General features: G+C 43.8%; 1 protein-coding gene across 2 annotated transcripts in view; it reads left to right on the top strand.

The window, feature by feature from the left end:
* The window catches only part of nars2 (asparaginyl-tRNA synthetase 2, mitochondrial), a 32,352-nt gene extending 30,379 nt beyond the window's left edge, over positions 1-1,973 (top strand). The window contains exon 14 of one of the 2 annotated variants that reach the window (XM_038986934.1): positions 1,515-1,973. In XM_038986934.1, the coding sequence (XP_038842862.1) occupies positions 1,515-1,659 (145 nt within the window). In that variant the 3' untranslated portion in view covers positions 1,660-1,973. The remainder of the gene's footprint in view (positions 1-1,514) is intronic. The other variant, XM_038986935.1, reaches the window with a different exon arrangement.
* Positions 1,974-13,677: the final 11,704 nt, after the last annotated feature.

Here is a 13,677-nt window from a genome sequence, read left to right as displayed (position 1 = left end):
TTCTATTATATTCTACTCTACACTGTTCTGTTCTATTCTACTCTACACTGTTCTATTCTACTCTACACTGTTCTATTCTATTATATTCTGCTCTACACTGTTCTGTTCTATTCTACTCTACACTGTTCTATTCTACTATACACTGTTCTATTCTATTATATTCTACTCTACACTGTTCTGTTCTATTCTATTCTACACTGTTCTATTCTATTATATTCTGCTCTACACTGTTCTGTTCTATTCTACTCTACACTGTTCTGTTCTATTCTACTCTACACTGTTCTATTCTACTCTACACTGTTCTGTTCTATTCTACTCTACACTGTTCTGTTCTACTCTACACTGTTCTATTCTATTATATTCTACTCTACACTGTTCTATTCTATTCTACACTGTTCTATTCTATTATATTCTGCTCTACGCTGTTCTGTTCTATTCTACTCTACACTGTTCTGTTCTACTCTACACTGTTCTATTCTATTATATTCTACTCTACACTGTTCTGTTCTACTCTACACTGTTCTGTTCTACTCTACACTGTTCTATTCTATTATATTCTACTCTACACTGTTCTGTTCTATTCTATTCTACACTGTTCTATTCTATTATATTCTGCTCTACGCTGTTCTGTTCTATTCTACTCTACACTGTTCTGTTCTATTCTACTCTACACTGTTCTGTTCTATTCTACTCTACACTGTTCTGTTCTATTCTACTCTACACTGTTCTATTCTACTCTACACTGTTCTGTTCTATTCTACTCTACACTGTTCTGTTCTATTCTACTCTACACTGTTCTGTTATATTCTACTCTACACTGTTCTATTCTACTCTAATCTGTTATATTCTGTTCTATTCTACTCTAATCTGTTCTATTATGTTGTATTCTACACTGTTTGATTCTGTTATATTCTAATCTACACTGTTCTATTCTACTCTACACTGTTCTATTCTGTTCTATTCTACTCTACACTGTTCTATTCTACTCTACACTGTTCTATTCTGTTATATTTTACTCTACACTGTTCTATTCTACTCTACACTGGTCTATTCTGTTCTATTCTACTCTACACTGTTCTATTCTACTCTACACTGTTCTATTCTGTTATATTTTACTCTACACTGTTCTATTCTACTCTACACTGTTCTATTCTGTTCTATTTTACTCTACACTGTTCTATTCTACTCTACACTGTTCTATTCTGTTCTATTCTACACTGTTCTATTCTATTCTTTTCTACACTGTTCTGTTCTATTCTACTCTAATTCTATTCTACTCTAATTCTATTCTGTTCTATTCTACTCTAATTCTGTTCTATTCTGTTCTATTCTACTCTAATTCTATTCTGTTCTATTCTACTCTAATTCTATTCTGTTCTATTCTACTCTACACTGTTCTATTCTACTCTAATCTGTTATATTCTGTTCTATTCTACTCTAATCTGTTCTATTATGTTGTATTCTACACTGTTTGATTCTGTTATATTCTAATCTACTATATTCTGTCTGTCCAGGTATTTGGATGTGAGGCGTTTTGGTTCGGTCCCTCACGGTGGGTTTGGTATGGGCTTTGAGCGCTACCTGCTGTGTGTTCTGGGGGTCGACAACATCAAAGACGTTATTCCATTCCCCAGATTCTCCCGCTCTTGCCCTCTGTAAACTATACACTGAGTGTACCAAACATTAGGAACACCTTCCTAATATTGAGTTGCACCACCTTTTGCCCTCAGAACAGCCTCACTTTGTCGGGTCATGGACTCTACAAGGTGTCAAAAACGTTCCACGGGGATGCTGGTCCATGTTGACTCCAATACTTCGTACTGTTGTCAAGTTGGCTGGATCTCCTTTGGGTGGTTGACCATTCGTGATACACTCAGGAAACTGTTGAGCGTGAAAAACCCAGCAGCGTTGCAGTTCCTTTACACAAACCGGTGCCCCTGGCACCTACTACCATACCCTGTTCCAAGGCACTGAAATATTTTGTCTTGCCCATTCACCCTCTGAATGGCACAAATACACAATCCATGTCTCATGTCTCAAGGTTTAAACATCCTTCTGTAACCTGGTCTCCTCCCCTTCATCTGCACTGATTGAAGTGGATTTAACAAGTGACATCAATAAGGGATCATAACTTCACCTGGATTCACCTGGTCAGTCTGTCATGGAAAGAGCAGGTGTTCTTAATGTTTTGTCCACTCAGTGTATATCACTATGGTCAGATGATTCGTTTGTAAAGATGTCACTGTTTTTTGATTTATAAAAAGTCAAAATGATCAAAATGTTGTCTGTTGTTGTTCATATAAGAAACTGTCAAATATAGTGTTTAAATGCATAGCCGCGGGAAGTAGCGGTGCAGAGGGCGAGCCGCGGGAAGTAGCGGTGCAGAGGGCGAGCCGCGGGAAGTAGCGGTGCAGAGGGCGAGCAGCGGGAAGTAGCGGTGCAGAGGGCGATGCAAACTACTGCTGATATGTTTCAATGTATTTCGCTACACCCGCAAATAACATCTGCTGAACATGTATGTGACAAATACATTTTGATTTGATATTAATTGGACCAATGTATTGTTGATTAAGTCTAGTACAGTTCCAAGAGTCCTTCAGGTGCACAGACAAGGTCACTACTGTTTCCAAGAGTCCTTCAGGTACACAGACAAGGTCACTACTGTTTCCAGGAGTCCTTCAGGTACACAGACAAGGTCACTACTGTTTCCAAGAGTCCTTCAGGTGCACAGACAAGGTCACTACTGTTTCCAAGAGTCCTTCAGGTGCACAGACAAGGTCACTACTGTTTCCAAGAGTCCTTCAGGTGCACAGACAAGGTCACTACTGTTTCCAAGAGTCCTTCAGGTGCACAGACAAGGTCACTACTGTTTCCAAGAGTCCTTCAGGTGCACAGACAAGGTCACTACTGTTTCCAAGAGTCCTTCAGGTGCACAGACAAGGTCACTACTGTTAATATTATGATGATGAAACAAGGCTGAAGAATGATTGACTTCACAGCCAGTTCCTGTAGGTATGTGATGATGGCCCTTAGGTAATCGGGTCCAGACTAGTTCTGGTCTTGGGCGTTAGTGCACGTTCCTTTTCTATTTTTTTTTAAATTTATTTTACCTTTTTTTAACTAGGCAGAAGTCAGTTAAGAACAAATTCTTATTTTCAATGACGGCCTAGGAACAGTGGGTTAACTGCCTTGTTCAGGGGCAGAATGACAGACTTTTACCTTGTCAGCTCAGGGATTCGGACTTGCAACCTTTCGGTTACTAGGCCAACGCTCTAACCACTAGGCTACCTGCCTCCTCTAACCACTAGGCTACCTGCCTCCTCTAACCACTAGGCTACCTGCCTCCTCTAACCACTAAACTACCTGCCTCATCTAACCACTAGACTACCTGCCTCCTCTAACCACTAGGCTACCTGCCTCCTCTAACCACTAGGCTACCTGCCTCCTCTAACCACTAGGCTACCTGCCTCCTCTAACCACTAGGCTACCTGCCTCCTCTAACCACTAGGCTACCTGCCTCCTCTAACCACTAGGCTACCTGCCTCCTCTAACCACTAGGCTACCTGCCTCCTCTAACCACTAGGCTACCCTGCCTCCTCTAACCACTAGGCTACCTGCCTCCTCTAACCACTAGGCTACCTGCCTCCTCTAACCACTAGGCTACCTGCCTCCTCTAACCACTAGGCTACCTGCCTCCTCTAACCACTAGGCCAGCCTGCCGCCCCGGCTACCCTTCATTACTAGAGGAATGCACTAACGCCCAGGGCCTGGTTCCCCAAAAGCATCTTAAGGCTAAATTCATCCAGATGAACCAAGCCTTAAGATGCTTTTGGGAAACCGGGCCCTGGACCAAAGCTATGTAGTGTAGTGTCTCTTTTATCCACTAGATGGTGCGTTTTCACACCTCTTCCTCATTTCGTGTATCCTGTATTTTTGTCTTTCTGCCACTGACGAAAGATTCGCATTCACGCAACAGTTAATCAACCCACAAGTTTCTCAACACAACTTATAGGTAGAATAAAATGTTATCTTAGTAATATATATTAGCCTACTAATTAATATGACTTTCATGCATAAAAAGTTGGATGAAACCAAATGTCCTATTTACACTCCTATTAAATGCAGCACAGATCGTACTTTCCATTCACCGACATGTTTACATCACGGTTTCTCTAAGTAGACACGTAGTCTTTCTGCTATAGCTTACTCCTGTTTCCATGTTCGCAATTTAATTTGCCTCTGCCCACTGGGCACGATCACCAGTTCTGATATACATTTGGTTGAGTTGTCAACTAAAGTGAATTAAAACGTGAAATCAACAAAACATGTCACAGGATTTAGGTTAAAAGTTGTGTGAAAAAGATATGACATTCCCATATGTTGATGAACAGCAGCGCTGGGCTGATCAGAGAGAGGAGCTGTGTCTGCGTCAAGCCAAAGCGCAAGCGTCAAGCCAAGGCGCAGCTCCTGTCTGTGTTCATCCCAGCGCGGCTCTACTTGCCCGGAGCCCATCCCTGTAGTTCGGTGGGCGTGGTGTGAATTGGAAAACAAAGTGCAGAGACACCCTTCACTACTTCCTACATCACCGGGATCCGTTGAGTTCACCCGCCGCTCGCCGGCTCGATGCTAGTTAACCGCCCAACACAGCCGCATAATAACTCCCGAGAAGAGAGGGACGAGAGATCGGTGGATGCGCTCCGGGTTCCGCGAACCGACTAGAGGTGGGATTCAGTTCTGTGCGTTATGGTGACAGAGCGTGACACCAAGGACGAATAGCAGTCAGGCAGCATCTCGTCCTCTCTCTCTCCCAGCCGGCCTTGCGCTATAGACCAACGAGATAAATGGGCAGCAGACTGCACCAAACAGTGTCCGGCACCGATAGCACCGTTTCACATTGATTAACTGGACGGGACCCGTTATGTACTGAAAGTATATTACACCACTAGCGGTTACGAGACTGGAACAGGATTTTTGAAGAAGCGGTTGTTTGTTCAGCATGAGCGGTGGAGGAGAAATCATCTTCCAAGGCTGGCTGAGAAAGTCTCCTCCAGAGAAGAAACTGAGGAGATATGTAAGTAATATAGAATAAAATGATCCTACTGTTTGCGCACTTTTCCCCCTCAACAGCCTGTATTGACCTCAATAGGCTATGCTAAGACTGACAGTTGTTTTCTGACCGTTGCCTGTGTCTGTCCACCCACTTTAGCTGGTATTTATAAAGTGAGAGGGGGGGAGAGAGAGAGACAGAGAGAGAGAGAGACTGTTTTGTGGTCTGTTGTATTTCTAACAGGTGCATACAACTACCCTGGAGAGTTACATGTTGCTTCCAATTTTCTCCTCTGTGTTTTCGACTTATCTGATACTGCTCCCTCTGTTTTTCGAAGTCATGTGACAGCAGGTTGTCAAGCCAGTAAGGCACTTTACCCTAATTCAGGGATGGGCAACTTTGGTGGGGATGGGGACCACATAATAACTGAACTCATCAGGAGGGGCCGCAGTGGCTCGTTGGTCACACCTTTTTTTACCAAAACATTTTAGCCGCCCTTCTTTGTACAGTGAAGACAAAACATTTAAAGTTTTAAAATTAATTTCCTGCCATTCAACACGTTTTGCCATAGGGTTTAAGTCAAACGTCTGCAATTTTTAATATGATAACTGATGATCAAGGGGCCCCCACCGGTTTGGATATCTGGCCTTCTAGACTAATTTACCAATCAAAAACATTTTGCTGACATGGGCTAATTAAGTGACTGCTGATACACAATAAAATGTTGAAATTCTACCTTGTATATTCTATTATTGTAACTGTCAACAGTAAGTTGAGACCCCGACTGAGCCGCCCCCCCCCCCCCCCCCCCCATTAAATAAAAAAATAAACCCTTCCCTAATTGCTTCTGTAAATCGCTCTGGATAAGAGCATCTGCTAAATGACGTACATGTTCATGTGTTTCCTAAACCAACTGTATTCATTAATGTACGTGCCTTTCTTACTGGGACTATATTTAACTGATAGTTTAAGGAAGCTGTGCTCACAATGGGGCTCTATAGTACCATCGAGGTGCCGTCTGGCTGTCCGTCTGTCTGGCTGTCCCTCTAATGCTGTTAAGGACAGATGTCCCCATAATTGCCTGTAAACTGCTCAATAGCAGAAGGAAGAAATATTATTTTCATGTTCCCCGGCCGTCATTGAAAACAAGAATTTGTTCTTAAATGACTTGCCTAGTTAGATAAAAACAATACAATTAAAATTAAAAACACTGAAAATATGCCATGATATGAATGAATATTACTGTAGTCACCAATATGTAATCTCTAAGAACTGGACATGCAATTGTGTGTCCAAAATCCCTCCCTATTTAGTGCACTACTTTTGACCAGGACCCATAGACCTCTAATAGTGTCATTTGGGAAAGCATGTCTGTCTCTGAACACTACATGTGTACAACATCATCCAATTATTACAGCTTCATATTCATCCTCTCCAGCAGCACCCCAACATCAATGTACTGTTAAAATGCCACGTTTCTATGTTTGTAGTAGAATATATATATATATTTTTAATATATTTAAAAAAAATTCTATTATATACTGTATATATATTTATAAAAAAAAATGTATAGTTAATTTTTTTTTTCAAAATACAGTTTACATTCTTACATCATACAAAACAGAACGCATGTATTAATAAGAAAATACTGGAACAAACTAAAAAATATAAACTTTGTGATCATTACCAAAGCTCAGATGAGTTTTCATTAGTGTAGTTAGACCACTGGGAACGGCTTTGATCACAGAAATAAACTCTCTGAAAGGTATTGGAAACTCTTTCAATTGTTATACATTGTTCATATGTGAGAATATTACCCTTGTTGTCGAAAACATCAAGAACAAAGTCAATATTCCTCTCATGCCAGTTGGGGTAGAACAATGACTTATTCCTTACAGTTATGTCTGACTTATTCCACAAAAGATGTTTGTAGTAGAATATAGAGGAAGATAAGTCTTTCCAATGACCTCATCAACCAGTTAGTAGGTAATGCCTACTCATAATTTGTTAAAAATCACATGATGCAAACCGATTTCATGTCATTGGAAACACTTTTTTACGACAGAACATAGAAGCTTTTCAAATGTGTTGACGTTGGGGTGGTGCTGACCTGTAAATTCGTATGAAATGTTACAAGATCATGTTGAATCTCTTGAACTGAATCAGATTGCATTTATGATAGCAGTGACGATCATGAGACAATCTGTGGCAAATACAGCTGGCTAGTGTTTATCAATGGTGTTGCGTTACAAACCCATCTCTCTCCTCTCGTGTTTCTCTCTCGTTTCTCTCCTCTCTCTCTCGTTTCTCTCCTCTCTCTCTCGTTTCTCTCCTCTCTCTCTCTCGTTTCTCTCCTCTCTCTCTCTCGTTTCTCTCCTCTCTCTCTCTCGTTTCTCTCCTCTCTCTCTCTCGTTTCTCTCCTCTCTCTCTCTCTCGTTTCTCTCCTCTCTCTCTCTCTCGTTTCTCTCCTCTCTCTCTCTCTCTCTCTCGTTTCTCTCCTCTCTCTCTCTCTCGTTTCTCTCCTCTCTCTCTCTCTCTCTCGTTTCTCTCCTCTCTCTCTCTCTCTCTCGTTTCTCTCCTTTCTCTCTCTCTCTCGTTTCTCTCGTTTCTCTCTCTTGTTTCTCTCTCTCGTTGGGAATTGCTTCTTTTTAGAAGCGAGGTTGTAGAATTTAACGTCTCTTTTCTGTATTTTGATAATTAGCGGGATTCGGCCTAATTCTGGCCTGCATGCATTATACAGAGGATATTTTTGCAGAATTCTGCAGGCAGAGTCTCAATTTTGTGTTTGTACCATTTTGTGAATTCTTGGTTGGTGAGCGGACCCCAGACCTCACAACCATAAAGGGCAATGGGTTCTATAACTGATTCAAGTATTTTTAGCTAGAACCTAATTGGTATGTTGAATTTTATGTTCCTTTTGATGGCATAGAAGGCCCTTCTTGCCTTGTCTCTCAGATCGTTCACAGCCTTGTGGAAGTTACCTGTGGCGCTGATGTTTAGGCCGAGGTATGTATAGTTTTTTTTTGTGTTGCTCGAGGGCAACGGTGTCTAGATGGAATTTGTATTTGTGGTCCTGGCGTCTGGACTTTTTCAGGAACACCATTATTTTTGTTTTACTGATATTTACTGTCAGGGCCCAGGTCTGACAGAATCTGTGCAGAAGATCTGGGTGCTGCTGTAGGCCCTCCTTGGTTGGGGACAGATGCACCAGATCATCAGCAAACAGGAGACATTTGACTTCATATTCTAGTAGGGTGAGGCCAGGTGCTGCAGACTGTTCTAGTGCCCGCGCCAATTTGTTGATATAGATGTTGAAGAGGGTGGGGCTTAAGCTGCATCCCTGTCTCACCTCACGGCCCTGTGGAAAGAAATGTGTGTTTTGCCAATTCTAAAGGCACACTTGTTTTTTGAAATCAACAATGCATGAGAAGACTTTGCCTTTGTTTTGGTTTGTTTGTTTGTCAATTGGGGTGTGCAGGGTAAATACGTGGTTTGTCGTACAGTAATTTGGTAAAAAGTCAATTTTGACATTTGCTCAGTACATTGTTTTCACTGAGGACATGTACGAGTCTGCTGTTAATGATAATGCAGAGGATTTTCCCAAGGTTGCTGTTGACACATATCCCACGGTAGTTATTGGGGTCAAATTTGTCTTCAATTTTGTGGATTGGGGTGATCAGTCCTTGGTTCCAAATATTGGGGAAGATGCCAGAGCTGAGGATGATGTTAAAGAGTTTTAGTATTTAAGCCAATTGGAATTTGTTGTCTGTGTATTTGATCATTTCATTGAGGATACCATCAACACCACAGGCCTTTTTGGGGTTGTAGGGTTTGTATGTTGTCCTGTAGCTCATTCAATGTAATTGGAGAATGCAGTGGGTTCTGGTAGTCTTTAATAGTTGATTCTAAGATTTGTATTTGATCATGTATATGTTTTAGCTGTTCTTTGTTATAGAACCAGAAAGATTGGAGAAGTGGTTTATCCATACATTAATTTGTTGTTGCCTAATAGTTTGTTGGTAGGTTTCCACACGACTTTCCTTCCATCTATAGCATTTCTTAATATTATTTAGTTCCTTTGGATTTGATGCCTCATGATTGAGTATTGCTCTGTTCAAGTAGACTGTGATTTTGCTGTGATCTGATAGGGGTGTCAGTGGACTGACTGTGAACACTCTGAGACACTGGGTTGAGGTCAGTGATAAAGTAGTCTACGGTACTACTGCCAAGAGATGAGCTACAGGTGTACCTACCATACGAGTCCTCTCAAAGCCTACCATTGACTACTTCAGCACACAGGGGGCAAATGGGGGAGGGAATACTGTCACTTTCAGGCAGGTGTTTGTCCCCCTGTGTGCTGAGGGTGTCAGGTTCTGGTCCAGTTCTGGCATTTAGGTCTCCACAGACTAGTACATGTCCCTGGGCCTGGAAATGATTGATTTCCCCCTCCTGGATGGAGAAACTCACTTCATTAAAGTATGGGGATTCTAGTGGGGGGATATAGGTAGCACACAGGAGGACATTTTTCTCTGTTAAGATCATTTCCTTTAGAATTTGTAGCCAGATGTAAAATGTTCCTGTTTTGATTGATTGAATAAAGTGGGCTAGGTCTGCTCTATACCAAATTAGCATACCCCCTGAGTCTCTGCAGGTCTGGAAGAGTATCTCACTGGTCTGGGTGGGGTGTCTGTTGGTCCTATGTGAGGTGTTGGGGCTGTGTCTTGTGTCTCTCCTCTCTCTCTCTCTCTCTCTCATTTCTCTCTCTCTCGTATGTCTCGTGTCTATAGTCCAGACCCAGCCAATAACCAATAGTCAGGCGCTAGGAGGTGGGGCCTGGTGGTAACACAACTACCAGGTGGGGCCTGGTGGTAACACAACTACCAGGTGGGGCCTGGTGGTAACACAACTACCAGGTGGGGCCTGGTGGTAACACAACTACCAGGTGGGGCCTGGTGGTAACACAACTCAACTAGTCTCCAAGTCCCATTCCCAATCAACAACTAGAACACACACAGTTGAAGCAGACAGTGTGAAGACATGGAATGATTAGCTACTACTGAACTCACTCATCGGGACATCTAGAATTCCTTCCATTTTGTGTGTGTGTGTGTGTGTGTGTGTGTGTGTGTTAGAATATACACAACAATGGGGGCCATTTACATAGCAGTATTGCTGTCATCTGACATAGCTGAGCCCAATGTAGAGAAAGGCTACTTTTAAAGAAAAGTAATGCTCCTAACATTCCGCTGCCAAGGTGTCTTAGTCTCTCTGAAGGAGAGAGAGGAACTGTAGGATGTTTTTGTAAACATTTAGAACTACAGTATAGTCTACCTATTAAGACAGGGATAGGCAACTTTGATGGAGGTGGGGATGGGGCCACAAAAAAATCTCATCATAGTGGCTCACGGGTCTGCGTACCAACATTCATACCCACACATGCATGCATTGCTAGCCTTTTTGGGGGCCCTAAGTGAAATGTGACGTTTTTAGAGTTAATTTCCTGCAAAACCATGAAGACGGTTCGACACATTTCGGTTGAATGCATTCAGTTGTGTAACTGTCTTGGTACTTACTCTCCCTTCCTCTTTCTACTATTCTAAGTCAACAGTAAGTTGAGTCTTTGGAGGTCTGCGGGCCGCCATCCATCTATTAAGAGCTTGTAATTAATCATGTAACTGTACAACAAGTGTATAACATGCCCTATGGCACCTGATGAAATGTTGTATTTTTTATTTTTTTTATTTAACTAGGACATTCAGTTAAGAACTGACTTGAGGATTATTTTAATGACGGACGAGGAACACTGCCTTGTTCAGGGGAACACTGCCTTGTTCAGGGGAACACTGCCTTGTTCAGGGGAACACTGCCTTGTTCAGGGGAACACTGCCTTGTTCAGGGGAACACTGCCTTGTTCAGGGGAACATTGCCTTGTTCAGGGGAACATTGCCTTGTTCAGGGGAACATTGCCTTGTTCAGGGGAACATTGCCTTGTTCAGGGGAACACTGCCTTGTTCAGGGGAACACTGGGGTTGTTCAGGGGAACACTGGGGTTGTTCAGGGGAACACTGGGGTTGTTCAGGGGAACACTGGGGTTGTTCAGGGGAACACTGGAGTTGTTCAGGGGAACACTGGAGTTGTTCAGGGGAACACTGCCTTGTTCAGGGGCAGAACGACAGATTATTACCTTGTCAGCTCAGGGATTCGATCTTGCAACCTTTCGGTTACTAGTTCAACGCTCTAACCACTAGGCTACCTGCCGCCCCACAATGTAGTGCACTAGGGAATATAGGGAGCTTTTCATAACCTCCTCAGTTAGCTTCATGTACCTCCCCTGTCTCCTGTTCTCCTCAGTTAGCTTCATGTATCTCCCCTGTTCTCATCAGTTAGCTTCATGTATCTCCCCTGTTCTCATCAGTTAGCGTCATGTATCTCCCCTGTTCTCCTCAGTTAGCTTCATGTATCTCCCCTGTTCTCCTCAGTTAGCGTCATGTATCTCCCCTGTTCTCCTCAGTTAGCTTCATGTATCTCCCCTGTTCTCCTCAGTTAGCGTCATGTATCTCCCCTGTTCTCATCAGTTAGCGTCATGTATCTCCCCTGTTCTCATCAGTTAGCTTCATGTATCTCCCCTGTTCTCATCAGTTAGCTTCATGTATCTCCCCTGTTCTCCTCAGTTAGCTTCATGTATCTCCCCTGTTCTCATCAGTTAGCTTCATGTATCTCCCCTGTTCTCATCAGTTAGCTTCATGTATCTCTCCTGTTCTCATCAGTTAGCTTCATGTATCTCCCCTGTTCTCATCAGTTAGCTTCATGTACCTCCCCTGTTCTCATCAGTTAGCTTCATGTATCTCCCCTGTTCTCATCAGTTAGCTTCATGTATCTCCCCTGTTCTCCTCAGTTAGCTTCATGTATCTCCCCTGTTCTCCTCAGTTAGCTTCATGTATCTCCCCTGTTCTCATCAGTTAGCTTCATGTATCTCCCCTGTTCTCATCAGTTAGCTTCATGTATCTCCCCTGTTCTCTTCAGTTAGCTTCATGTATCTCTCCTGTTCTCTTCAGTTAGCTTCATGTATCTCCCCTGTTCTCATCAGTTAGCTTCATGTATCTCTCCTGTTCTCTTCAGTTAGCTTCATGTATCTCCCCTGTTCTCCACAGTTAGCGTCATGTATCTCCCCTGTTCTCCTCAGTTAGCTTCATGTATCTCTCCTGTTCTCATCAGTTAGCTTCATGTATCTCTCCTGTTCTCATCAGTTAGCTTCATGTATCTCCCCTGTTCTCATCAGTTAGCTTCATGTATCTCCCCTGTTCTCATCAGTTAGCTTCATGTATCTCCCCTGTTCTCCACAGTTAGCGTCATGTATCTCCCCTGTTCTCCTCAGTTAGCTTCATGTATCCCCTGTTCTCATCAGTTAGCTTCATGTATCTCTCCTGTTCTCATCAGTTAGCTTCATGTATCTCTCCTGTTCTCTTCAGTTAGCTTCATGTATCTCTCCTGTTCTCTTCAGTTAGCTTCATGTATCTCCCCTGTTCTCCTCAGTTAGCTTCATGTACAATACCAGTTAACAGTTTGGACACACTTACTCATTTAATGGTTTTTCTTTATTTCTATCTACATTGTAGAATAATAGTTAAAACATCAACACTATGAAATAACACTTTGCATACTCTTTGCATTAACCACTTTTAAACACTACCCCTACATCACCTGTCTGCTAGTAACCACTGTTGTGCCATATTGACGTGGAGCAGGAGCCACGCTGTGTTGACGTGGAGCAGGAGCCACGCTGTGTTGACGTGGAGCAGGAGCCGCGCTGTGTTGACGTGGAGCAGGAGCCACGCTGTGTTGACGTGGAGCAGGAGCCACGCTGTGTTGACGTGGAGCAGGAGCCGCGCTGTGTTGACGTGGAGCAGGAGCCACGCTGTGTTGACGTGGAGCAGGAGCCGCGCTGTGTTGACGTGGAGCAGGAGCCACGCTGTGTTGACGTGGAGCAGGAGCCACGCTGTGTTGACGTGGAGCAGGAGCCACGCTGTGTTGACGTGGAGCAGGAGCCGCGCTGTGTTGACGTGGAGCAGGAGCCACGCTGTGTTGACGTGGAGCAGGAGCCGCGCTGTGTTGATGTAGAGTAGGAGCCGCGCTGTGTTGACGTGGAGCAGGAACCACGCTGTGTTGACGTGGAGCAGGAGCCGCGCTGTGTTGACGTGGAGCAGGAGCCACGCTGTGTTGACGTGGAGCAGGAGCCGCGCTGTGTTGATGTAGAGTAGGAGCCGCGCTGTGTTGACGTGGAGCAGGAACCACGCTGTGTTGATGTAGAGTAGGAGCCGCGCTGTGTTGACGTGGAGCAGGAGCCGCGCTGTGTTGATGTAGAGCAGGAACCACGCTGTGTTGACGTGGAGCAGGAACCACGCTGTGTTGACGTGGAGCAGGAGCCACGCTGTGTTGACGTGGAGCAGGAGCCGCGCTGTGTTGATGTAGAGCAGGAGCCGCGCTGTGTTGACGTGGAGCAGGAGCCGCGCTGTGTTGACGTGGAGCAGGAGCCGCGCTGTGTTGACGTGGAGCAGGAGCCGCGCTGTGTTGACGTGGAGCAGACTTCTAAATCAACAGGTTTATGCCAATAAATCACGTTACTACCCCTA

Source organism: Salvelinus namaycush, unplaced genomic scaffold (genome assembly GCF_016432855.1).
Source record: "Salvelinus namaycush isolate Seneca unplaced genomic scaffold, SaNama_1.0 Scaffold603, whole genome shotgun sequence".
NCBI classification, from domain to species: Eukaryota; Metazoa; Chordata; class Actinopteri; order Salmoniformes; family Salmonidae; genus Salvelinus; species Salvelinus namaycush.
The sequence above is the reverse complement of the archived record's forward strand: the minus strand, read 5'-3'. Positions and strand labels throughout refer to the sequence as shown.